General features: G+C 43.0%; 1 protein-coding gene across 1 annotated transcript in view; it reads left to right on the top strand.

Annotated features, from left to right (window-relative positions):
- The window catches only part of SMCHD1 (structural maintenance of chromosomes flexible hinge domain containing 1), a 179,689-nt gene that overhangs the window by 42,776 nt on the left and 111,299 nt on the right, over positions 1 to 25,614 (top strand). Inside the window, exons 15-19 of the mRNA XM_026659416.1 lie at positions 6,795 to 6,901; positions 7,210 to 7,292; positions 7,462 to 7,575; positions 21,750 to 21,827; positions 21,916 to 22,035. Coding sequence (XP_026515201.1) covers positions 6,795 to 6,901; positions 7,210 to 7,292; positions 7,462 to 7,575; positions 21,750 to 21,827; positions 21,916 to 22,035 — 502 coding nt within the window. The remainder of the gene's footprint in view (positions 1 to 6,794; positions 6,902 to 7,209; positions 7,293 to 7,461; positions 7,576 to 21,749; positions 21,828 to 21,915; positions 22,036 to 25,614) is intronic.

Raw genomic sequence — 25,614 nt, 5'->3', positions numbered from 1 at the left:
GGCAAGGCGTGATTGAGATCTCCGCTTCAAGATGATTTTGATGGAAAGTCCCTTCAGCTTCCTCCTCAGGGACAAAAATTGACATCAACAGATGGTTCCCTGAGCAAAATCTCTGCTAATGGGAGTGCTCAGTCTTCCAAATCATCCAGGAAGCGAGCTGCGACCTCCCATAATAGGGACACTCAGAAAAAGAAGAGGTCCTCAGCGAGGTCGCCATCCTCGGTGCTGAGCTCGAGTAGAGTGAGCACCTTTGAGACACCAAGCACCTCGGCACCATCCCTCTGTGGACATCTGCTGAGCCCCGCTGCTCCGGAATGGAGTCGAGATGCTGCTCCTCCACGGCACTGACCACCCCGGTGCAGGAGTCGGCACTGAGAGTGGTACCACAGGCAGTGCTGCCCCCACCAGCACCGACTCAGTCTTAGGCACTGACGTGACCAGCTGAAAACAGCACCGACCATCTTGACAAAGGCACTGACTGCATCTGCACCAGCGGCACCGCCGCCACAGAAACAAGTGGCTACGCAGCAGTTTCCACAGCACAAGGTCCTAGTGGTCTCCTCAGTGCTGCAGTCACCCTTGCTTGGTAACAAGGGATCTCCAGGCCAAATAACTGAGCTGTTGCCCACTTCTCCTGCGCTCCCCAGCCCATCTCCAGTGATGAAAAGGAGGAATTACATGGGAGACACTTCTCCTCCCAACACGCTTCACTCATGGGGTGAAGACCACCATGGGAAGCTATTAGGACCAAATCTCGCCAACCTTGTAAGATGCAAAAATGGTACGGGCAACCCTGGTTGTGTCCAACAATGCCCTTTCCCATGCAAGGGGACCTCTGGGTGGCATATAGGGCTCACTACCGTAGGCCCTCGACCCCAGCCGGAAGGGAAATTCGTTCTCCACCTTCCCCAAGCAGGGAGACCTCAGAAGCACCAGAGGAGATGAGAAGGAAGAAGGTTTGGTCGATGCAGACATTTCCCCAGCCCACAACTCATCGTCCTCCCCTTACAAGGCCGTCTTTTCACTGCCTCCAAGCCAGTTGACGACCTGAAACAATTTCAGGAACTCCTTAAAAGAGTAGCCGCCAGCTAAAACATCCCCCTAGAAGAGGTGCAAGAAAACCAGCACAAGCTACTGCAAATTTTACAGACCTTCACTACATCCAAAATCGCACTACCAATAAACGATGCCATAATGGAACCAGCAGAGAATATTTGGCAGACCCCCCGCAACCACACCACCTACTAGCAAAAGACCTAACAGGAAGTACTTCATCCCAGCTAAAAGGATGGACTTTTTGTTCTCTCATCAACAGCTGAATTCTCTAGTGGTGGAAGCTGCTAATCATCGCAACAAACAACCTCAATTCCAGTCCACTCCACAGGATCAAGAACATAAACGATTAGACCTATTAGGCAGAAAAGTATACTCATTAACTACACTCCAATTCCGGGTAGCCAAATATTTGGCCCTTTTAGCCAAGTACAACTACGACAATTATGGTAAGCTGCAAGAATTCCTTGATGCCTTACTGGAGGAAAAACACCCCAGTTCAATGCTATCTTGAAGGAAAGACAGCAAATTGCCAGGACATCCCTACAGGTCTTGATGGATGTAGCGGACACTGCAGCGAGAACAACGGCAACGGCAGTTGTAATGCGCAGGGCTTCGTGGTTGCAATCATCCGGAATCTCCAGAGAGCTCCAACTCAAGGTAGAAGATTTCGCCTTCGACTGGGAGAAACTCTTCTCCGTAAAAACAGATGATGTACTTCATTCTATGAAGGACTCTAGGGCCACCCTGTGCACTGTAGGCATATACACGCCTCCTAACAAACACCGTCAATACCAACCATACCAAAAGGGCAGACACACCTCTTTCCACCGCCCACAACAATGGCAATTCGACCACAAGAGAAATAAACGTTCACAAAGACGGAGGGCTCCTCAAACTCAATCCACATCTTCACAACCATCTACCACCAAGCCACAATTTTGAAGTCTTGGTCGAGGGTCTGAATGACCTCCCCTTCAATACAGCACTACCAGACACTCCTACCCCACCTTTTGGCCATCACCTGCGCCTGTTTACCATGCTTGGGCAGCAATAACAATGGACCAATTGGTACTGGAGGTTATAAGATAGGGTTATGCTATCCCCTTCCTCGTCTTACCCCCTACCTATCTCCTTCCCTGTCCCTCTTCAGGGACCCTTCTCATGAGCACCTCTTACAACAGGAAGTGAACCATCGCCTACAATTGGGTGCCGTGGAGCAAGTTCCAACTCAATACAAACGGAAGGGTTTTTACTCCCATTATTTTCTCATCAAAAAGAAAAATGGCAGATGGAGGCATATCTTAGATCTTTGGAAACTTAACAAATTTTTGCGGAATCACAGATTCAAAATAGTCACACTGGCCACAATTATTCCAGCGTTAAACAAGGGGGGAGTGGTTTTCATCCCTCGACCTCCAAGATGCTTCCTTTCATATTACCGTACACCCAGCACACAGACGATTTTTAAGATTCACGGTAAGGGTCAACCATTACCAATACAGAGTACTGCCTTTTGGCCTTTCCACTGCCACTTGAGTCTTTTAAAAAACGCTCGCTGTAGTGGTGGCCCACTTATGAAGGAGAGGAGAGATGATCTTCCCGTACCTAGACAATTGTCCACTGAAAGGCACAACTTGGGAAGAAGTGACACATGATGCAGACAACCATCGAGCTGTTCCAGACACTAGGGTTGCAGGTAAATATAAAGAAATCTACACGGACCCTGCTGCAACAACTGGAATTCATTGGGGCCTACCTCGGCTCCACACAGGCCAGGGCGCTGTTGCCCAGTCACAGATTCATGAAAATAACCAACCTCATCTCAACAGTCACTGGCAGCCTCAAATGTCCACCAGAACCTGCCTACAGCAATTAGGTCACATGGCAGTCACGACATTTGTGGCAAGACACACAAGACTGCATATGCGTTGCTTACAGGGCTGGCTGAGCACTGTGTACGCTCCCTGCAAACACAGTCTAAACAAAAGAGTGACAGTACTCTCAAATGTCATTACGTCACTCAAGTGGTGGACGAAACCAGAAAACGTCTGCACGGGGATTCTTTTCCAACAAGATCCTCCATCGCTAATAATCATGACCGACACGTCACTCATAGGCTGGGGCGCTCACTTAGACCAGCACTACATACAAGGCAAGTGGTCACTGATGGAAACTCAGCTCCACATCAATCTCCTGGAGCTCCAAGTGGTATACAACGTGTTCAGGCACTTTCTCCCGATTATATGGAACGAATTAATCTGCATATTGACCAGATTGATTCGTTCTGCACCAAGGCTCTGAAATTGTGGAACTGGTGCATTCACCACAACATAGCCATCTCGGCATCTTACCTCCTGGGGTGTCAGAATACAACAGTAGATACTTCTCTGAGGAACATGAATGGGAAATACACAACAATGTCCTACAATCGATATTCCAAAAATGGGGCTATCGATCTGTAGTCCTGTTTGTGTCAGCAACAAACCACAAGTGCCCGCTTTTCTGCTCCAGGGTGGGACTAGCACCAAGTCACTAGGGGATGCCTTCCTCATCTCATGGGACACATTATTCATATACGCATTCCCGCTGATATCTCTAATCTTGCAAGTCATTCACAAGATATGGACCGACAAGGCCCATATCCTACTGATTGTTCCAACGTGGCCCAGACAGACTTGATTCCCTTACCTGTTGCACCTGGCAGTGTGCGCTCTACGAGCTCTTCACCTGCAGACGGATCCCCTTTCACAGAATGGAGGCCGAACTCTCCACCCAAATCTGGAGAAAGTTCACCTCAAAGCATGGCTTCTGTGTGGTTCCAAGGTGACGAATTAGCCTGTTCAGAACGAGTAAAACATGTATTATTAAATAGCAAGCGATCCACCACTCACAATACCTACCTCCAAAAATGGAAGAGATTCTCACTATGGTGCCAACAAAAACAGGTAAACGCAGTCATGATGCCTCTACCTGCCATACTGGACTACATACTGGAATTCAAAGAATCGGGCTTATCCATAAGCTTAAAGTACATCTAGCAGCCATTACAGCCTTTCACCACAAGGTGGAGGGAACATCAGTCTTTGCTCACCGAATCACAGATGCTTCCTTACTGGTATACAAAACACGTACCCAGAATTCTGACAACCTACACCCCCATGGGACTGGAACTTTATACTCCAATACCTCACCAGAGCACCTTTTCAACCCTTAGCGACCTGTTCCCTCCTTCATATGTCCATGAAGGTGGCGTTTTTTTGTAGCGATTACATCAGCTAGACAGGTCAGCGAAATCAGGGCACTGATGGCGGAGCCCCCTTACACAGTGTTCTCTAAAAACAAGATCACTTTAAGACCACATCCAAAATTTTTGCCCAAAGTATTGGGCAAAATCCTTCCATCCGAACCAACCCATATACCATCCCACATTTTACCCAATACTGCATGGGAACTCACAAGAGGCCATCCTACATACACTCAATGTCAGACGAGCCATAGCGTTTTACTTAGAACCAAACCCTTCCGGAAATCCCCAAGACTATTTATTTCCATAACAGAACGCTCCAAGGGTTGTACAGTATCAACCTAGAGACTATCTAAATGGATCTCTACCTGTATCCATCTCTATCGACTGCATAACAATGAACCCCTACCAGGGATCCGATCCCACTCCTCGTGTGTCATGGCTACATCTATAGCCTTCCTGAACAATGTCCCTCTGATAGACATATGCAGGCCTGTCACATGGGCCTCAGAGCACATCTTTGCAAAACACTATGCTATCACCCAATTCTGTAGGTCAGATACTATATTAGGCCTTACCGTGCTCTCTGCGTCAACATACACAACTCCGAAGCCCCTACCGTCCACGGTGGAGCACTGCTCTACAGTCACCTAAAGTGGAGCACCCACAGGGACACTACTCAAAGAAGAAGAGGAAGTTACTCACCTTGTGCAGTAATGAGGGTTCTTTAAGATGTGTGCCCCTGTGGGTGCTCCACTAACCACCCTCCTCCCCTCTATTTTGGAGTTCATGCCTCGAGTTCTGTGGTGGAGCAGGAACTGAATGGGTCAGGTCATGCGCGTGCTACATGAGACACCACCAACGGCATCGCGAGACAACTACTACGCGCACGCACCCCGACCGAGCACTGCTACCGAAAATATCCGATCTGCAGCACAGGGACGCACCGACACCTAAAGTGGCGCACCCACCGGGGGACACATCTCGAAGAACCCTCGTTACTGCAAAAGGTGAGTAACTTCCTCTTTTCCTTTCATTCTGAGGTGCCAAGGGCCTAGAGAATCCAGGCTCTCCTTTACTAGATGTATCTGACTATGCATTGTTGAGACATAAAAGCCATTCGGTGCATCTGTTCCAAAAGGAATCAAGGTGCATTCTGTAAGATCTGTGGTAACCTCATTGGCCAAATGAGCTTGCCCTTCCACCCCAGAGATCTGCAGAGCAGCTACTTGATCACTGACTAACACCTCGATTGGATGCTATAAGATGGACTTTCGGTCTCTGCAGAGACCTCCTTTGGCAGGATGGTACTGCAGGCAATGGTCCAGTCATAACCTGGCCATTTGAGTAGTTCAAAAGGGAGTGTGTGTGTCTTTCCTATTTCTTATGTTCACTTTTGTATCCCTTCCTACTCCTGTTCACTCAGTGTTGCTTCCCATACACATCAGACTTCTGGAAGACACTGGGCTACAGAATGGAAAATTTCTTTCTTGATAATTCCCTTTCTGCTAGCAATGGGTAAAAATTTTTCCATTCTTATCCCTAGCATAGCATGATTATAGTGTGTGTGTGTGTGTGTGTGTGTGTGTGTGTGTATGTATTTTAGCACTGAGTCTGTTATTTGTGCGCTATAGTTAAAGTGTAAAATGTGTATATGTAGTTAAGTTGAATACAAATATACAGGAAGACTTTAAAACCAGATAACTTGAAGGGTGTTTTTTGTTACAATAACCAGCACTCAGTTGATGCCCCTGCATGCAAAAACCTTGAAAGGTCAGTGGAACCTCACAAGATTCCCCTTGTGGAGTTTCTACCTCATCATTTGATTGTTATATGGAGTAGAATTCCCCACCACCATTGTGAGGAGAGAATCTTCAAAAAAACTGTTACATTATAGTAAATAATATGTTATCTTTACAATAGATTCCCTGTGTGGCTTTTTTCCCCCAGCAGGGATGGGGTGAGTTTATGTATAATAGACCTACCCCCTCCCCTTTACATAGTCAGGGGACAGCTGTGCCTAGTTTATGGGGGGCAATTTGGGTCATGCACTGATCTAAATAAATGCAGATTGAGATGTTTGTTAGCCTATCATGCAACTATTGCAAACATAAATTAGCAATCTAAAGTATTGTCTGATAAGTGTTTGAAATGTAGTTGGGTTAAAGACTATTTAATATGAAGGAAATCCTGAGAAGCTGAGATGTTCATGTTCATTGCGAGCATATGGATGTTCTAAAGGCAACAGCCAATCACAGTAGAAATTGTATACTTCAATTATTACACTATTGTATAGTTGTGAGTAACTGTATGGTATCACTGCCCTCAGATGATTTTTTTAGCATAATCTAGCATCTACAGGATCTCCACATAATCTTATTTAGGATATTGCATTATATGTGTATCTAATTTGCTGATCCTTTTATATAAAGTGATAATTCTACTCTTTGCATGTTACAGCATAGATATTGATAATTGAATTTAATTTATTCAGGAACCGCAAGCATTGTATGATGAAATAAAAATTATTCCAATCTCAAAACTTGACAGAGCAATGTCTGAAAAAGTTGTTAAAAAATACATTGAAGATGAAATGGCAAGGTAAGATCTCTTTTTTGTAATGAAGAGCTTTTACTTGCTAAGACCCTACTCTCTAGGTTTTTGTATTTCTTCCAAAATCATTAAAATCACTAATATATAGAATGTAGCTCCATTACTCCTGATAATCTCATCAGCTGCTGTAGTAGAAACAAAAATTTCTGAATTCTGAGCATAGCATGAAAATAAGAAATGGAGGGAATGACTTTCAAAAACCTGCTTTCTAAATGTGCTTATGTATAAACTTCTGCTAAAAATCAAGTGTACTGTTTCTTACTTACAGAAAAAAAAATATCTTGTTTCTTTGTTAGACTTCCTGATAGATTGTCAGTAACATGGCCTGAAGGAGATGAGCTGTTACCAAATGAGATCAAGCTTGCTGGTACACCAATAGGTATGTTTCTTTCCAGGTACTATTTTAATTTAATGTGGTGTTTTTTTTTTTTTTTTTTGCATATTATTCATTATAACTTTAAAAGAAAACCTCTCGGGAACAAGAACAAACAAATTTTGTACATTGCTTGTTTTAAAAATTAGTCACTTTTTTGTACCCTTTTATACAGGAGCATTAAGAATTGAAATATTGAATAAGAAAGGAGAGGCAATGCAAAAACTTCCAGGTACAAGCCATGGAGGGTCAAAGAAACTGCTTGTTGAACTAAAGGTTATTTTGCACTGTAAGTACACAACCTTGAAAAATTAACAAATTATTTCTTTGTAGACTAATAAAGCAAGTTGTCTATATATAGCTAGTTTAGAATTTGATACCCCCATATAAATTTAAGATAAGGATGAAATCTTGTCAGAACTGCACAATGATTCTCCAAAACTAGGTAAGCTATACATTTTAAGGAACTGACAGATGCCATCATGCCAAATGTTTAATGACCTGATATTTTAAGTATGGCTCTTTAAATCCTCCATTATCTATGTGGATGTGATATGGATTTCAGGTCATATGGCCTTAGAGTGTGAGAATAGTAAGGAGTAGTAAATGTTATCTTTAACCTTCTTCGTATGTGTAACTAATAAGGTAGGTATGTGGGAACGCAAGGCTTACAGTTCACTCATGGACTTCTGGACTCGTCTATTATATAATGCCTATTGATTTATGACAGTTAAAATCCATTTAATAAATAAGTGACAGAAGAAACTGGAAGCTACTTATACAAAAAGATTAAAGAGTGGTTGTTTGTTTAATGTTTTGCAAAAAAAAATCTAGAGATCCCAATCAGGATCAGGGTCCCATTGTGCTAGGGGCTGTACATATACATGTACACACTGATGGTCTCTGGCCCAAGAGTTGAGACATTTTCTAGCAGGATGCAGTGTATTGAAGGACATGCCACATCTCTTTAACTCATGCCATGAAATTTTGCAATACACAGTATCTGATTAATGTGTGTTTGAAAGTGTAACAGAATATGAGTATTTCAGCCTCTGTAAATCATTCTTGAGCATACATGTGATATGATGAATGGCTTTAGCATTCTGGTGAGGAACAATTGCTGTAATGATCTAGGAAGACATTCTTTACCGGGCATGAAGAACATGGTATATGGCAGACACAAAAATGTCTGACACATGGATTTAATATCGCCATGTCTTGTAGAAGTGTGCCCTGGAAAATTTGTCCACAGCTGGAACCTTAAAAATCAAGTTTTGCCAGCTTGGTTACATGGTAAGAGCCACCAAAATTTGTAAGTTATTTCATTGGATAGTAAAAAGAGCAAAATTTGTTTCCAAATCTTGCCTATATTATAGAGTTGAACTGGTGGGATTGCATAGGTGTAAACACCACCAGTGCAATACATTCACACTAGCCAGAGTTTTTCATGTTCAAAAATTATGGTTTTGCCTCATTCCCCACTAATACTGTTTTACACAACTGCAGATATGCTACTCTCTGGGTAGGTATCCCATAGTTCTTAGCACAGCTCCCAGAGGCACTGTGTGTGTGTCTGTCTGTCTGTCTACGTATACACACACACACACACACAATCTCCCCTCTCATACTGTTTAAATATGAGTATATAGTACTATAGTAAATGAAACAAGGAATTTACGCTACTGTGGCTCTCTTGGGTAATGTTGATTTCTAATTTGGCTCCTGAGCCACTGTTTTAAATGGTCTTCTGGAATACCTCTGGGAAGCCAAGAGAACTGAGAGAGAAGAGCTCAAGCTCCTGTGAGTTACTTGTTACTAGCACCATTTCCAAACCATTTTCTTAAATATGGGACTCCACAATGAATACTCAACTTAAGCTCTTTGTCCAGCAATAAAGATTTTTGCTGGAACTTTTGAAGAGTCATTGTTAAGTATTTGAAATAGCTGCAGTGAAACTGTCATGAGTACGAGATCACTTCACTAAGGTCATCAAGCACCAGTAAAGCACCCTGCCACCAGCTGAGTATTCCGTATATATTGAATTCTGTATCTGTGGATTAAATGCACCAGGTGGAGCACCTCTTTTGGGTCCAGACATTGACCACAGACTGAGTTGTCCTGGAGTTCTGGGATGAGCTGCAGTGGCTTCAGGATGAAGATGGAGACTTTCTGTAATTCTCTGCACATTCACGATCATGCATAAATAACTTAATTGTCTGGTAACACAGTGCCCCACCTGGGCAAAGTGTTGCAACTACCATTGATCCCTGAGGCAAGAGGCTTGCCTCATAGTAGATACTGAATGTTCCTCATAGAGGACCACGAAGACAGGACAGATTCCAGAGCGCTTATTGGTTTCCAGTCTCACTGTCCGTCTCTACAGCTCCAGAGCTTAGGTCTGATATCCTTTCTCAGCCATGCTGCCTGGAATCATGAAGGCTTTTACAGTGGTGGGAAAGGCCTCCATTTCTTGCTTCCATTCTAGGCCTTTCTATCAGAGACTCAGTCTCAACAGAAGAGCCAGAGTTTATTGCCACAAATCTTAGCATTGACGCCTTGTCAAGATCTTCATAGACCCAACATTTGTTCCATTTCTAGACTATGGAATTACTATGCTCGGTGGTGTTTAGGTGAAGTTTTCCCACTGAACTTCTCTTTTTGAATATATTACTCCTGGGGGAATTTTGCCCCTCAGAATTAAAAATTCTGCAAAATTCTACATATTTTGTCAAAATAACACAATATAATCACACAAGTCTCAATTATTTTGTTAATGTATTTCAAAATATCTGTCAGCAAGTATGTCTGTAACAATACAGACAAGAAAAAAGATTCAGGAAATGTTTTTTGACAAATAGATTCATTACTAGGCATATTAATACAGAACTTTGAGTAATAATTCATTTAAACTATAATACAGACACACATTTTCTGCACCCCTCAGAAGCAGTGCAAAAGCTTGCAGGAGTCAGGGGTAATGGAGGAGCTGAGGGAGAAGGAAGTAATTGCTGGGAAGGAGCCTAGGTGTGAACTTAGAGGTTGTTGGGTGTGGGTGAGAGAAGTATGGAACAAGTTTTTTTTAGGGTGGATTATTAGGGAGCCTCCCCCATGCAAACCTTGGCTAATGCTAGCCTCCCTCATTCAGTCAGGCACATCTGCCCCTGTCTCCATGTGTCCCTGCACCTCCCCATCCACATGTGTCCCTGCACCCCCGCTCCCATTCAGCCCCCGCCCCAGTCTGCCCTCCCCCCCCTTTTCCTTCTGAACCCTGGTCTGTGACCTCTCCCCCCACCCCCCAAGCAGCCCCATGTGCCCTACACTATCTGTCCCCTCATATCCCGTGCCTTCTGACCTGGCCCCCCGGGCAGGGTACTGTGAGGAATGCAGCCTCTTCTCTTCCCTGTCCACAGCTAGGATGCTCCCACCTTGAGCGGCTGCTCTCTGTTCTGGTGCCCCAGCAGCCCCTGGTGGGCAAAAGGTGTAACTATAGCACTTCTCAGCAGAATGTATTTTCTGCTGAGGAAAAAATAATTCTGCGTGGCACATGAATTCTGCATGTATGCAGTGGTGCAGAATTCTCCCAGGAGTAGTATATTCAGCACTCTGCAAGCAGCATCTGCACTGATTCCTGCATTTTCTAGTCTTAGCTTAAATTTATGCTTCAATAATTTCTTCAAAGCACTGACAAGTAGTCCATTGAGGTGAAGTAGTCTCAAGGTGGTACTTGCCAAGGCACAAGTGTGCTCCACACCAAGGGGGACAGTATGCTGAGGCAAAATGTGCTAAAACACAGAGCACCAGGGTATTGATGCAGGAGTGGCACTGTCACAAGAAGTATTTTAAAGCACTGGGCAAAGTTTTTGAGGTACCAGAAAGAACTGCACAAAAAAATGTGTTGGAGCACTGTGCTGAGGCAGCATAGTGACTCTAGAGGTCTTGGAGCACTGAAACCTGGGGAACAGTCAGACAATGAATTTAGACAGAAACTGGCAAAAAAATTAGGCTGTAGTAGCAATGAGTAAGTCTTAAGTTTCAATAATCAGGAGATGGATTGCTGGTAAGGGAGATTGTCCCGCTGTTATGAAGATGGGACTGGTACAGAATGTGTGAGCAGTGGTATTATATGAGGGGCTGATAGCATCACATGTTGTTAAGGTTGCATGACACTTCCCAGTAAAAGACTCTGATCTCAGTTGCTTATAAATTTGCCAAACTTTAACTATTTGGACTGGAAGTTTCCAAACTAGTTATCTGCCTCGGGCTGAATTGTTTTTATTTTTTTATTTTTGACAAAATTTCAGCAAATGCAGCTCAGCCATTTCCAAGAACAGGGCCAGAGAAGAATAAATTTTGCCTCAGTTTAAAAAAGAAAATCTGGCAACTTTTTCTTTGAGAAGCACTAGTGCTGCTATGCTTTGGATCAGGGACTTGAAATTTGGCAAGGCGGTGACTTTGCTGCCCCCAGGAAAATCCACCCGAATTTGGCCAAGTTATAAGCCTTTGAAAAATTTCAGTTGGCACAAACTCAGGCTTACTAGAGCTTTGCAGCTAAATTCCCTGAAGCATGCTCCAGCCCAGGGCTGTAGGGGGCAGAGCAGAACTTTCCTTGCAATTATGGCTCTGGGCCCAGGGGTGCTATGGGCTGAGCACGGAAGCTAAGAGCAAAGAAACTCTGTGTTCTCAGCAAACCCCCCCTGCTGGTGCCCAATCAGCATGGAAGAGGAAGCTGCCTGATTCGAATGCATTGGGGAATAGAGCTGGTTGAAGGTGCAGGAGACTGGGACTGGAGGCTGGCAGGGGATTGGGGAGAGTGGAACTGGGAGTGTGAGCTCTGAAGGGAAATGGGGTGGGGTGGGACAGAGACTGAGGTTGAATCAGGAACTGGGAGAACACTGGGACAAGGAGCTGGGGGTATGTGATGCACTGAGATTAGAGGAGGAGCCTGGGAGGGAGACTGGAATGGGGAGACATTGGGCATGGGGAACTTGGGCAAGGGAAAGGAGGATGAGTGGGGAGAGACAAATTGGATGAGGAGCTGAGAAGGGGGAAACTGGGGCTGGCCGGGCAAGGAGAGTGAAACTGGAATGGGAAGTGGAGACTGGGACTGGGGCACAAGGATCTGGGAGTGGGGTAGAGAAGAACTGGGGCAGGGACAGTTGGGAGGGTATCGGGCAGAAAGGAGCCAAGTTTGGGGGACAATGGACAGAAGAGTCTGTGTTCTCTACAGCATGGTCTTTCCAAGGCCTGTAATCAAACCCAAAGTGCCGGAATCTCTCAATTCTTCTGCTGTTAGCAAGTGTCTGAAACCCACTGGCAAAATTGTGTCTCTTATCCCCCTTTAGCGCTGGTTCACATACAGGATGACTACCTACTACTGCTCTCAATAACACAAGTGGCAGAGGTCTGTGCAGTGAATCTAATGGTTCCAACCGTGCTAATAACCCACATGGCTGTCAATGTGATGCCACATGATGGAATTTAGTGTTTTTTCCAATTTTGCTTTTTTTTGAAACCTACGAAATAACACACAAACTACATTAAATAAACATTATTAGGGTTGGTAAAAGCAGCAAAGAGTCCTGTGGCACGTTATAGATTAACAGACGTATTGGAGCATGAACTTTCGTGGGATGCATGTAGTGGCTGCAAAATCAAGCACTGAAAAATTAGGAAATGTCTGTACAACCTTAATTTGGCCCCCTTGTGAGTATGCATGATGATCTAGTCTTTCATCACATGATCACATATTGTTTTTCCCACAGGACCATTGCCTCATTCAGTGAACAGATGAATCAGAGTTGTGTAGTAAAGGAGGCTGTTGTCTATAAGACTCTGTCATGGTCTGGTTGGGGCTGGGGGAGGAGGGAAGGGGAGGGGTCATCCAGACCAGTGAGGGATTGTGTTACTGCCTGCCCTGTAACCCTGAGTGCCTAACAATGCTTTGCTCCTGTAGCTGCCAACCTGGGTTGCTCACAATCTGTATATAGCTGCAGCCCTGGTCCAGCAGCTCCGACCCCAGCAGCTAGCCAGCAACACACCAGTCGCACTCTGGCTTGCACCAGCCCTGGTTACAACCAGCAAGATGATCCCAGCGCACTCCCAGTCCCAAATTTCCCCAAAATCACATGCCCTGAAGTTTCCAGCCCTCTCCTGGGCAGCTCACAGCAATACAAAATTTTGTTGCTCTTTTATAAAGATAAAACCACATCACAGCTTATTAACTTAAGTGGGGTAAATATACCCTTCTCCTTAAACACAGCATTGAGTTGCTTTATAGTAAAATAAAACAAATTTATTAACAATAGGACTAGGTTAAGTGATGCTAAGTAGAAGAAATAAAATTAGAAAGTTTTACAAGCAAATAAAAGTGAAAACACGTCTAAAATTCTGAAATGTAATCTAGCAACATACAGGCTTTATTCAAGATGGTTTCTCTCACCAGTCATTCTTTTTCCCATCCATGGTTGGCTTTCACTCAGTCAGGCCCTTCCACAAAAGTACAAGGTGCTGGCTTCCCTTGTCTTCCCATGTTCAAAATGGCTCCTGGCTTACTGAATAAAGCCCCAAATGGTACCGTGGAGTTACTCAAATGGGTGGGAGCCAACCTGGGAAAGCAGGCAGGCATCTTTCAGGTGATTCTTCTAGTGATTGTCCACATGTATTCCATTTCTGATGTGTATATGCCCTGTGTTACCTGCACACTCTAGGGGCACCCACATCTACACTGTTCCTAGGGCTGAAGGCGTAGCCCCACATTCTAGGGCATCCACCTTTAACTTTCCATGGGCTCAGGTCGTAACCCTGTTAATTTAGGCATCCATCCTTACCCTTCCTTGGGCTCAGGGCGTAATCTTACACTCTGTGAGTTTGGAGGGCCTTTACCAGTGAAAGTCTTAAACAGTAACAGCCTTAACCTCTATTAACAATCACCAAAACAGAATGCACACACTAAGCATACAATGCTCACCACTCCTAATAAGGCAGGCGAACTTTTCCTGCTAGCCAGTCAGGATCATGTCGTCCAGGGACTCCAGTTTCTGCATGATATAGTTGGAAGTGTTGAGGTCTGGCAGCTCTGATCTTAGGGCTTTGCCCTGGAGTTGGTTCCAAAGAACTTCCTTTTGGACTCCAGTTTATATGGTGAAACTTGAGTCCTCCTTAGCTGTACCTTAACCAATCATTTTACTAAAGTATTACAAAAAATTCTTTGACCAATCCTAATATATTGTGAAACAATTCTTTACTCAACCATACCCCACGATCTTAGTTGATTTAAATCTTTAAAATTCGTTATGCAACAGACAGAAACAATCAAAGAACCAGACAGATAAACAGTAGAGAAGTAGGGACCATAAATGCAAAACAATAAAGAAGTAGAGATTTCACAACCACAACTCTTGATAAGTGATTCTTTGCCAGACAGAATGCTATCAAACAAAGTTTTCTTTAAACATCTTAAGATCTGTTTCTTTATCCGGTGATGGTGGGTACTATTAGGACAGGATCTCCTTCTTTACAGTCCAATATTACATTATTTTAATGTAAATTAGATAGAATGTGGGGATGTGACTTTCTGCTTCTTGGCTCATGGCTGCTGCTGTCCTAATGTAGCTGCAAAAAAAAAAAAAGGGGGGGGCCTCAGATTTTACACCCTGTTTCTGAGATTGAAATCTTTTGAGTAGCAGTGTCCATTGGAGCCGTGCCTGCACACCGTCCAGTGCCCTGTAGCAGAGAGTAAGGTAGCATAAATGGTGGGGCAGCGGCAACAACTGGTTTCCAGTTTTTTCTTACTGCTTGTGGCTTCAGGATGGCACACCTGTCTGTCTTTGTACACTCTTTGAAGTGTCTGTCTTTGTACACTCTGTGATTTATCTTTCTAGGTAGTGTGACAGGGTCAGGCCAGATGGATACAGGAGAGTGTTAGAAGGCAGATATATTAGTCCCAGTTTAAGTAGATCCCTTTTCCCTGGGTAAGGTAACCGGGGCAGTTCCAGAACAAGCAGGAACTTGCTGGAACCAGTTAAGGCAGACAGGCTAATTAGGACACCTGGAGCCAATTGAGAAGAAACTGCTAGACTCAATTAGGACAGGCTGGCTAATCAGGGCACCTGAATTTAAAAAGGACCTCACTTCCGTTTGTAGCATGCATGCAAGGAGCTGGGAGCAAGAGCCACTAGGAGCCGAGAGTGAGAAGACATATTGCTGGAGGACTGAGGAGTACAAGCATTATCAGACACCAGGAGAAAGGTCCTGTGGTGAGGATAAAGAAGGTTTTGGGAGGAGGCCATGGGGAAGTAGCCCAGGGAGTTGTAGCTGTCACGCAGTTGTACCAGGAGGCACTCTAGACAGCTGCAGTCCACAGGGACCTGGGCTGGAACCCGGAGTAGAGGGCGGGCCCAGGTTCCCTCCAAACCTTCCAACTCCTGATCAGACACAGCAGGAATTGACCTGGACTGTGGCTTCTACCAGAGGGGAAAGTCTCTGGGCTGTTTCCTGACCCACATGGTGAATCTCTGAGGCGAGCAAATCCGCCAATAAGCGCAGGACCCACCAAGGTAGAGGAGGAACTTTGTCACAGTAGTTTTATTACTTGTAGCCTGGTGGCATTGTGTAAAACACACGCACACACATACATGTGTACGTACACACACACACGCACAAAATAGATTTTAAAGGTCTTCAAGGCCACATGCTGCTTCTGGCATTGGTACTCAGCCTTGTCACCTGGATTCAAGTCTTGTCTCTCTTGTGAAACTGTTATTCATATCAGTGATGGACACTAAGTCTCTTCTACCCAGGAGAAGTGCATATGCTATGCAAGTGCTCTATATATTGCTTCTTTTCAAAAAGGAACCATTAGGGCTTTGTTGGCCCTCGAAGGTGAGAAAACTGCTCCACTGGACCAGACTACCACTGAGCACCCTGATAAGATGTCAGTCCACTCTCGTCTCTAGAGCCAGTTCAGCATTGAGGAAGTTCCATTCTTCCATCACATAGTTGTCCAGAACCTCCTTCATGTTTTCAGCTCAAGAAAGAGAAGACTGAATGAACTCACAGTGTGACCAGAGATATAAATCTCCCTGTCCAGCTCTGAGCAGATCCAGCCTAGGAGGCAGTTCAAAGCCCAGATGGGATCTTGCTGATGTCTTGGCATTGGTCACTGTTTGGCCTCAGTACAGACTTTGGAAGTGGAGTCCCAGCAACTGAGGGTTAAAGCATCAGGCAGAGAAACAGCTGACACCGAAGCAATTGAAACTGAAGCCAGCTGTGTGGACGGCTCTTCAGACCTCCCCACACCATCATTAAAAGTACCTAGTCACAGTTAGATCAAGACTGTTGACAGCAGTGAAAGCCACAGTAGTGAAAGCTGCAGCACTGGCTCCCTCCGCACCATGCTTTATGATACTGGCTAACTTTCCTGAGCCAGAGACTTTGCCACCACAGTTTCTCTTTGTGGTATTCATGTAGTTCATGGTACAGGGTGACTTACCAGGGGCCATCTAAAGTGACTCCCACTCAGAGGGACCCTAAAAAGTTGGACCTCTTTTTGACCAAGAGTCATATTCCTCAACGAGTCTACAAGTGTGCATTAGGAATTACCAAGTGCTGCTGGCTAAATATGATTTCCTGAATTGGGAAAGTATACCCCAGTTCAGTGAGAGACTTCCACAGGAGTACAGAGAGGAGGTCAAATCCCTTGTGCAGGAGAGACAGGTGGTCTCACGGACCTCGCTACAAGCCATTCTCAACACCTCATTTGCAGCAATCCCATAGTATAGCTACAACAGTAACAATGTGTAGGGCCTCCAGTATTCTTAAGAACTGCAGTCTGAAGGAGGTTCAAACAGCCATTGAGGACCTCCTCTTCACAGGTGGTAACCTCTTTAAAAACATCACCAAAGCCCTTCACCCGTTAAAGGATTTGAGGTTGAGTTTACACTGCCTGGGGGTGTACACCGCAGCTCCCAGAAGGAAACAGTTCAAATCTCAGCTGTCACAGGCAACAGTCCTCATACTACTGCGGTCAGCTGAGATAGTCTGAACCTTTGAGGAAAAGCAGAGGTTCCTAAGAAAGAGTCACTCTCTGCCTTCCTCCTCCACCACACACAGTCTATCAATGTCACAGCAGCAGGTTTGACAGAGATTGAGAGCCTTGCAGAACCAGTGGTTCATATCCCTCCCTTACACCCTCTCCCCTTTTGGAAACATTTAATCTTGTTTCAGAAGATATGGACCTCAGACCTTGGGTCCTGAAGATTATGGACAAGAGGTACTCCAATCCAGGTCCAATCCCTCCACTTGCCCCTTTTGGGACTCCTCTTACGATATATTTCTCAGTAAGTGGATTCCTTCAGAGAACTCAGAGTAGTGGAGGAAGTGCCTGTGGAATTCTAGGGCTGGGGATTTTATTCTCATTTTCTGGTCCCAAAGAAGAAAGGGGGTTGATGCCCCACCATAGAACTCCAACAGCTCGACATATTCATCCATCGATTCAAGTTCAAGATGGTGAGTCTATCATCCAGAATTCCTACTGTAGGTTCTCAAGATTGGTTTGTGACTCTTAACTTGCAGTATGAAAGTAAGTGTTTTATAGTTCACCCTGCCCATAAGAAATAACTCAGGTTTCTTATGGGAAAGTCTCATTACCATACCTCCACAGCCCCAAGGGTCTTTAAATGCCTGGCAGTTATAGCAGCATTCCTGGGAAGACAAGAGGTTCATATTACGTATACCTCAGTGGCTGGCCAATTTTAGGTCAGTTGCCTCAACAGGTGAACATCTCAGTGCAAGTAATTCTGGATTGGATCTTGTTGCTGTACTAAGCCTCATAGTCAATGATACATGCTCTCTGAGATGTGTTCTGGGATGGCCTTTGGAAGAGTGAATTCCCTTTAATGGGCGATCAGCATGTCTAGCTGCTCCATTGTTGTACCTGAAAGGCTGGTTGTGGGTGTTCCCAACCTCTCAACATATTTCAGTAATATATACAGCAATACCTCACATATAATGATAACACATACAATCCAACAAGATATTAGTGTTCAACAGATCAAGACTTTTAAAATGCTATCTCATAAGGCATACTTTGTACAAAACATATATTTATATGACTGGTGAATATGGGGGTTCCAGGGTGCTGCTTTGAGGTACAGAGTGACACAACTCCATTCTTTCACAGGTGGGGGCACTCAAATTTAGACCTGTTTGTATTTGACCTGAACAACAAATGCTCCAGATTCTGCTCTGGAGGGGGAACCAGTCTTGGCTATTCTGGACAGCAGTGGAGAGGAGTAGCAGTGCTGATTGGCCCACTGCCCTTCAGGTTTGGTCCTGCAACCTCTGTCAAGATATGACTGCTGTGCACCAGGATGCAATGCCACTCACTCTGTTTTGGTCAGGCTGCTCCCATAATGACAGAGGGGCCGAGGGGCCAAACCTGAGTGGGCAGTGGGGTGGCTAGAGCTGCTGCTCTTTGCCATTGCCTACGGGAGGGCCCAATGCAGGTGACTTGGTGCCCCTGCCAATGGTATACACAAATGCATAATGTGGTTAAGGCTGTGGGTGCCACTGTACCTTCCAATTCCTTTGATACTGTGAGAGTCCTCAAAAAAAATCAGACAGGACTTAGCTCTAATGATGATGGTATCTCCAGCCTGGCTCAGGGAGTTTCGGTATTCCAACCTCATGAACCTGTCAACATGAACCTGATCACTCTCCCAACACACCAAAACGTGATCACATAATTGGAGGGATAAGTCCTACCTCCAGATCTAGCATCCCTCCATTTCATAATCTGGATGTTGGCTGGCTGACTTCTGTTGACAGTGGATTATGTTCATTATCAGTTCAAAACATCTGGAAACCAAGCATCATAGAACAAAGAGAACTAGCTTTAGTAGTAGTATTTATGAAGGCACATAGGACTCCTTGATAAAGTATCCTCAGATGTGTAGATTAATCAGAAAGGCCAGACTAGAAAAAACATTACCTCCAAAACACAAATTAAGGAGTTAATACCTCTTTGTACAAGATTCACATTGCAGTTCTCATGAGAAAAAGGCTATTCTTGTAACTCCAGAAACATTTTGCTTCAGAAAATAAATCTACCAAATAAATTCCGTGCTTCAGAAAATAAATCTACCATCACTTTTTTCCAAACATTTTTCGAAGCATTCTTTCTGGGAAAATTAAGTTATGGCATAAGTGAACATCCCTAGAGTTTTAGAGACTGTTACAAGCATGTGGAGTACACACACTAGCTGTATTCGTCCAAAATACCAGGGCCTCGAAGGCAAGATGTTAAAATCTTGCATCAGTTGTTATGGTAGGCAACAGGGAAATATTCTCAGAGGGAATCAAGGTTCCTTCTGCAAGATCTGTAGTGGCTTTGTGGATAGAAAATATCTGACTCCTCTGAGGAATTTTAACAAGTAGATTTCCATTTCTCTGCAGAAGCATCCTTTCTAAGGAAGATGCTACCGGGTTAGTTCCCAGATCATTTTCTTAAATAACACGTCTTTTACTGTATAGAGGGGAGCTTTTATTTCTGCCTATTCTGCTCTAATGATGATGGTTAAATTCTGCTGTATCCTTCTCCCCCTATTTTTGTGATTCACTGCTCACTACTTTCTATTATGACTGAGGAGAGAAGCTGTGCAGCAGAATGAGAAATTTCATATCTGATGATTTTCTTTCCGTTTTTAGCTTCTCTCGCCATTCAAATCTGCCTAGAATATAATTTATAATAACTTGGGAATTTTTCTATGAAAGAAGACTTAAATATAGACTTACCTTCAGGTTGGATAATATATTCTCAAGTCTTAATGCTAATTACAGGTTATTGGAAAATTCAAATAGCTTTTGGAAAATCTCTTCTGGTGGTCTGAGGGGAAAGGCAGGGATGGGAACAAAGGTTAGCTTCAGAGTCCAAGCAGCAGTCATGTACACATCTGAGTTCCACAGGTGAGAGGCATTATCCATTTGTTACAAATGAGGAAAGAAGCTGCTAAAAGAAGATTATCAGTCAAGAAACTTTTCAGTCTCCCATCATAGAACAAATGTTACCAGTTTGAGGTTTTTAACACAGTCCTGGTTTTGGAGACCAGCATTTTTCCATTCAGACACTTCCTTTTTGCTACAGCAGCTGCGTGTACTGCCTCTCCCTGGATCACCTTCTCCTTTGCCTATGAAAGAGTAGTGTGTCTGCACAGTATTATTAGTCACATTGTACAGATGGGGAACTAGAGGTAGAGAGGTGAAGTGACTTGCCAGAAGTGCTTTCTTTCGGGTGTTAATCTTGCACTACAATTAAATGATCAAATTTAGGCTAGCAATAGCTGGTGATACTTTTCAACAGGATATTCTGAATTTATTTGAGAACATTTCTCAGTGTTGGTGACTGACAAAAAAAAATAATCATAATGGTTTATTTTTCTACACTATCTCCCAAGATTAATTACTAGTAAAATTTATTTAACTCACTGTTTTAAAAATTGTGTACAAGAACAAATAAACTTAGGACAAAGCCGCCTTTGGCAGCCATTTCAAAACATGCATGTAGTTTGGTGCAAGAACATGTGAATAAAGAATATAATTCTAATTTGTAAGAATTTGAAATACCCACATTAAATTGCTATCTAATTTCAGACAGGATGAATGAAATAATGGCGTGTTGTAATTAGAGATGGTTTTATTTCTTCCCATGAGCCCTCCTTCTCCCCTGTTTCTTCCTTGATTATTCTGTTTTATCTGATTTTTATTGCTTAGTTTTGGTACATCTATACTCTGTATTTACCGTCATAAATTCATCAATTTTTGAATAATAAAAATAAATTCAAGCCTCCTGAGATGAAGGTGTGAATGAGTGATACATGACCAACATTTACATTGGTATGTATTGGATACTAAGTTAGAAGATGTAAAACGTTAGTAATTAAAAAAAATATATTTTGGATGTGCCCTCTTACTATGGCAAAGATTCTATAGAAAAAGAGAAGACAATCTGGGAGAGGGGAGGATAAATGTTTTTGTACTGTGTCTTCTAATTGGTTTTAGTTTTTTCTACCCAATTGCTCCTATTTTAATCTACTTAATAGTAAGTCACTAGTGAAAGTGGCTTATAAAGCACTACTGAGTATATAGACTAGAAGTACCTCTGTGTGGGGCACAGCATAACTAGAGGGATATAAAAGTGGGCTTCCATAGTTACTGCTTTCTCATAAATGTATGCTTCCAGTGGCAACAATTTGGCAGTGAGAGAGTTAGGTTCTTTAGCAAAGTTTACCTGTGATCAATGTGATAAGTTGATCAATTGAATTCAAATTCTTGTCTCTCTTTTTTTAAATTTAAAAATATGGTGTGTGGATATTTGTAATAGGTATAATTGGTTCCTAGAAAAATTAATATTTTTTATGATACCAAATCTAAATTTATGTAGCTGAATGATCCCTTTTTCTGTTCAAGCTCCTGTTGGGAATAAGGAAATCATTTCTCACATTAGTCAACATGGGGGTAAATGGCCTTACTGGTTTAAAAAAATGGGTGAGTTTGTCTTTAAAATATTACCTTCAATTTATCTATATTTTGGAAATTTTTCTTTTTAACTTTATTTTTATCTGACCCTATCCAGAAAATATTCACAAACTTGGGAGCTACACACTGAAACTGCAAGTCGTGTTGAATGAAAGTAATGCAGACACTTATGCAGGAAGGCCTCTACCATCTAAAATGTTTAAATTTAATATTGTAGGTAAGGAGAATTCAAACTATTCCACTATTCCAATTTTCTTCAATTAGATCCTTCACAAATGCTCAGTTCTTACTTTTTGACTCACTATATTAAATGTGTGCTGGGTTCAGCTTCAAAATAAATTCAATTTTGGTTAAGAAGTGTAGGGGATGATACCTTCAGCAAAGACAAAGTGGTGTTTGAAGGCCAAGGCGTAGCTTCACAAAGGAACTTAGGCACCTAACTGCCACTTGAGGTACCTGAATTCCAGAATCTGGCCCCACTGGGATTCACAGAACCCTGTAAACCCCTAAATTTGTTCAATACCTAAATTTTTGCAGTTAGTTCCCTAGGTACCTATGTTTCTGCCTCTGACATGTGCACTACAGCCCTGCGCCAGGCATCTGGATGCCTGAGCCCAGAGCGATTCACAAATCGGGAAGATAGGCAGTCTTCCATCCAACTTGCCTGTGGGGCCTGATCTAGTAACCATGATCAGAGCCTGCTTACTGAATCGAGCCCTTGTAGGCGAGCTTATGCTAAAGGGCTGTGGGACAGGGTTGTGGAGAGGAGGACCTCCCTCATAACTTTTAGCCCAGTAGTTAGGGTACTCACCTGAGATGTGAGAGACCTCTGGTTCAAGGTCCTCCTCCACCTGAAGAGGAAAAGAGATTTGAACTGGGATCTTCCACCTCTCAGGTGAGTACCCTAGCCACTGGGCTATGGGCTATTCTTGGTGGGGGGCCCTTCAGTCTCTCTGATTGAAGTTCTAGTTTGGATAAATAATGAGTGATTGGAGCAGAGGGACTGGATCCTGGGTCTCCCACCTCCCAAGTGAGTGCTCTAAGCACCAGGCTTTAGAGTCATTTTCATGCTTGCTTGCTCACTTTCTCTCCCTCCTCTAGCTCTAGCCCAGTGACTCTTTCATTATTTATTCACAGTGAAACAGCTTCAACAGAAGAGACTGAGGGAGCTCCACATCAGAATATCCCATAGCACAGTGGCTAGGATACTCACCTGAGAGGTGGCAGACCTCTGTTCAAATCCCTTCTCCCTCTCAAATGGAGCGGGGACTTGAACTGGGTCTCCCACATCCCACGTAAGTAACCCAACCACTGGGCTAAAAGTTATGAGGGCTTCTTGCCACAATGCCATAGGCACCTAATGCCAAGAGAAGGTTTGCATCTGTGCAGAGGGAGGTATCTCTCTGGAGCCCAGACTTGGGCTCCTATCTCTGAGACAGGGGCAAGGCTTCACATACACCCTCTCTTTGGCATCTCCCATTGGCTAGTTTAAGGGGGAGCTGCCTAGCATGCTGGCCTTGTGAATCCCATTCTGAGGTGCCTATCTCTCCCCATTCATTATATAGGAAGCGTAGATACCAAACTCAGGCTTTGTGAATCCCAGTGATTTTCTAGGTGACTAAAAGTTAGGTGTGGTAATGCTCTGCCTCACCATGCCTAAGTTCCTTTGTGAATCTAGCCCAGGTATCAAGTGGTTAGAGCAGAAAAGAGCCTGATGCCTGCCAATCCACCATCTATGACAAATCAGATTATTGCTTTGTGTCTTAGTCAGCCTTGCAAAAAAAAGTAGCACTTTTATGGAAGCTAAAAGCTACCCTTGAACTGAACTTCCCCAAAATATTTATAAAAGAAAAAACAGAATTTTTCTCCTTAGTAGATTTGAACCTAGGGTACTCACTCTACTAGATTTGGGAACTTTCATAATTTAATCTCGCTGACAAATCCTACTCTTTTATAAAACTTGGAAAAATTGGCCGACTTTACAATTCATTCAAAAGAAAAGTATATACGATATAGAAATTGACTAATTAATCCAAATATGAGTTCATAGAACCTAAAATATTTCAATGTATATTAGTCTCATTCATCTATAGTTTTACTGTTATGTTACAAGAAAAATCTTACAGAATATCAAATACATCAGTACGTATTCAGTACATAGATAACTTTGTATAACCATTTGGAAGATACAGTTGCCTTTGAATATAGTAAAGCAAACTACCAGAAAGAAAACAGTATTTTCCACTACACTTGATGTTAAGTAATTCATTATTTGTCCCTTCAATATAGTCTGATACATTTATATTTGCTCTAAAACCAGTATATGGTGGGTCATGTGTTTCAAAGAGAGCTGATTCTGATTTTAGTGACAATGTGGAGCATGTCTAAGATGCACACTCTGCTATGGTTGTATCATGTACTTCAGCCACAATGTTACTGGCTTTTTATTGAGAGGATAATAGAAATGGAACTACTTCAAACCTGCCAGTTTAATTTTCTTTTCTGATGTCAAATGAAGCTGTGAACTTTTAACTAGTACTTGAAAATTGTTTTGCCGCCTTTTTCTGAAGCAATTTAATTCCATGCCATTGAGCAGCCTTTATTTATCCTTCTTAAGTAGTTGTGTATGTGTATGGAAAACTATATACTACTCATACCTTGATGTCTTGTCATAACATGTTGCCTTTAATGACTACAGTGATGCTTTAATTTGCTGCATAGTATTATTTGTATTCTTTATATGTGAAGGAATCTAGGGGTTTATACTACTTTCTATATTTTGTATTTTTGTGCACCTTAATTACAGGATTTCAGAAAGAACATGTAATTATTCAACTTTAAAATGTTCTTTCCTCTTAATTCCTTTTAATTTGTGATTAAATATTTACAGTTGGGACCTCAACTCAGACACACAGGCTCCCTGCCTGATTTCAGTAGTCAGCCAAACAGTCCAATCTATGACCCGAGATTTTTTTAGTGGTAACTGGGCCTTACCTGCTCTGTCTGACTTTTTTTTGGTTACTGGTCTACCTCACAGTAAGTAAGCAAGGTGTCCCCATCTAATGGACAAAATGTGCTTACTTAGAAAGTGGTAGGGTCTTTCTTTCCTGCTTTGCAGCTCATATTCTCAGGTTCCAAGACACAGCTTATTACCAGCATCCTTCCTAGCTATTGCATTTTTCAGCAGTTCACAATCCGTAGAAAACCACATCAGAATACTACAAATATAAATGTTTTGAGCTTAAAAAATGACTTTACCTCATGGGGGGAAAAGATAGAAATCCTAGGCGATCTGTTTCTAGGAGATCAAGAAAAAATTGCTGTTTTCATGGGCCTCTCATAATCTCTCCAGATGACGACAGCCCCTCAAAGCAAACCAAGTCACTGAAGGGTTTTGAGTCATAGAGTTTAAGTCCAGAAGGGACCACCAGATCATCTAGTTTGACCTCACTATGTATGATCATCTTCTTTCTCCTGTAGTATCTTTTAGGAAGGCAAAAGTATTTTCCTTTCAGGAAGAAGAGGATTCACAAGAAATGTTTGGCATTATGTGTGTAAATTAGTTATTAAAGCATATGTCTGAAGTTTGCCAAGATCCCGCCCTCAAAATCCAAAGAAAAAACCATCACTTTTTCCTAAAGAAAATACAGGACAAAGTTATTCCTATTCATCAGAGCAAAGAAAGAACTTTGAAGCAAGCAAAAACCCCTGGATTCAAAACATTCCCTTCTCAAGTAACTTTCTAACCTATGTGGGATCCCTCAGGATATCCTCCAGCTACAGAAAGTGTTTTCCT

Source organism: Terrapene carolina, unplaced genomic scaffold (genome assembly GCF_002925995.2).
Source record: "Terrapene carolina triunguis isolate 2854851 unplaced genomic scaffold, T_m_triunguis-2.0 Scaffold58, whole genome shotgun sequence".
Taxonomy (NCBI): domain Eukaryota; kingdom Metazoa; phylum Chordata; order Testudines; family Emydidae; genus Terrapene; species Terrapene triunguis.
Note: the sequence above shows the minus strand (reverse complement) of the source record. Positions and strands in the feature narration are given on the sequence as shown.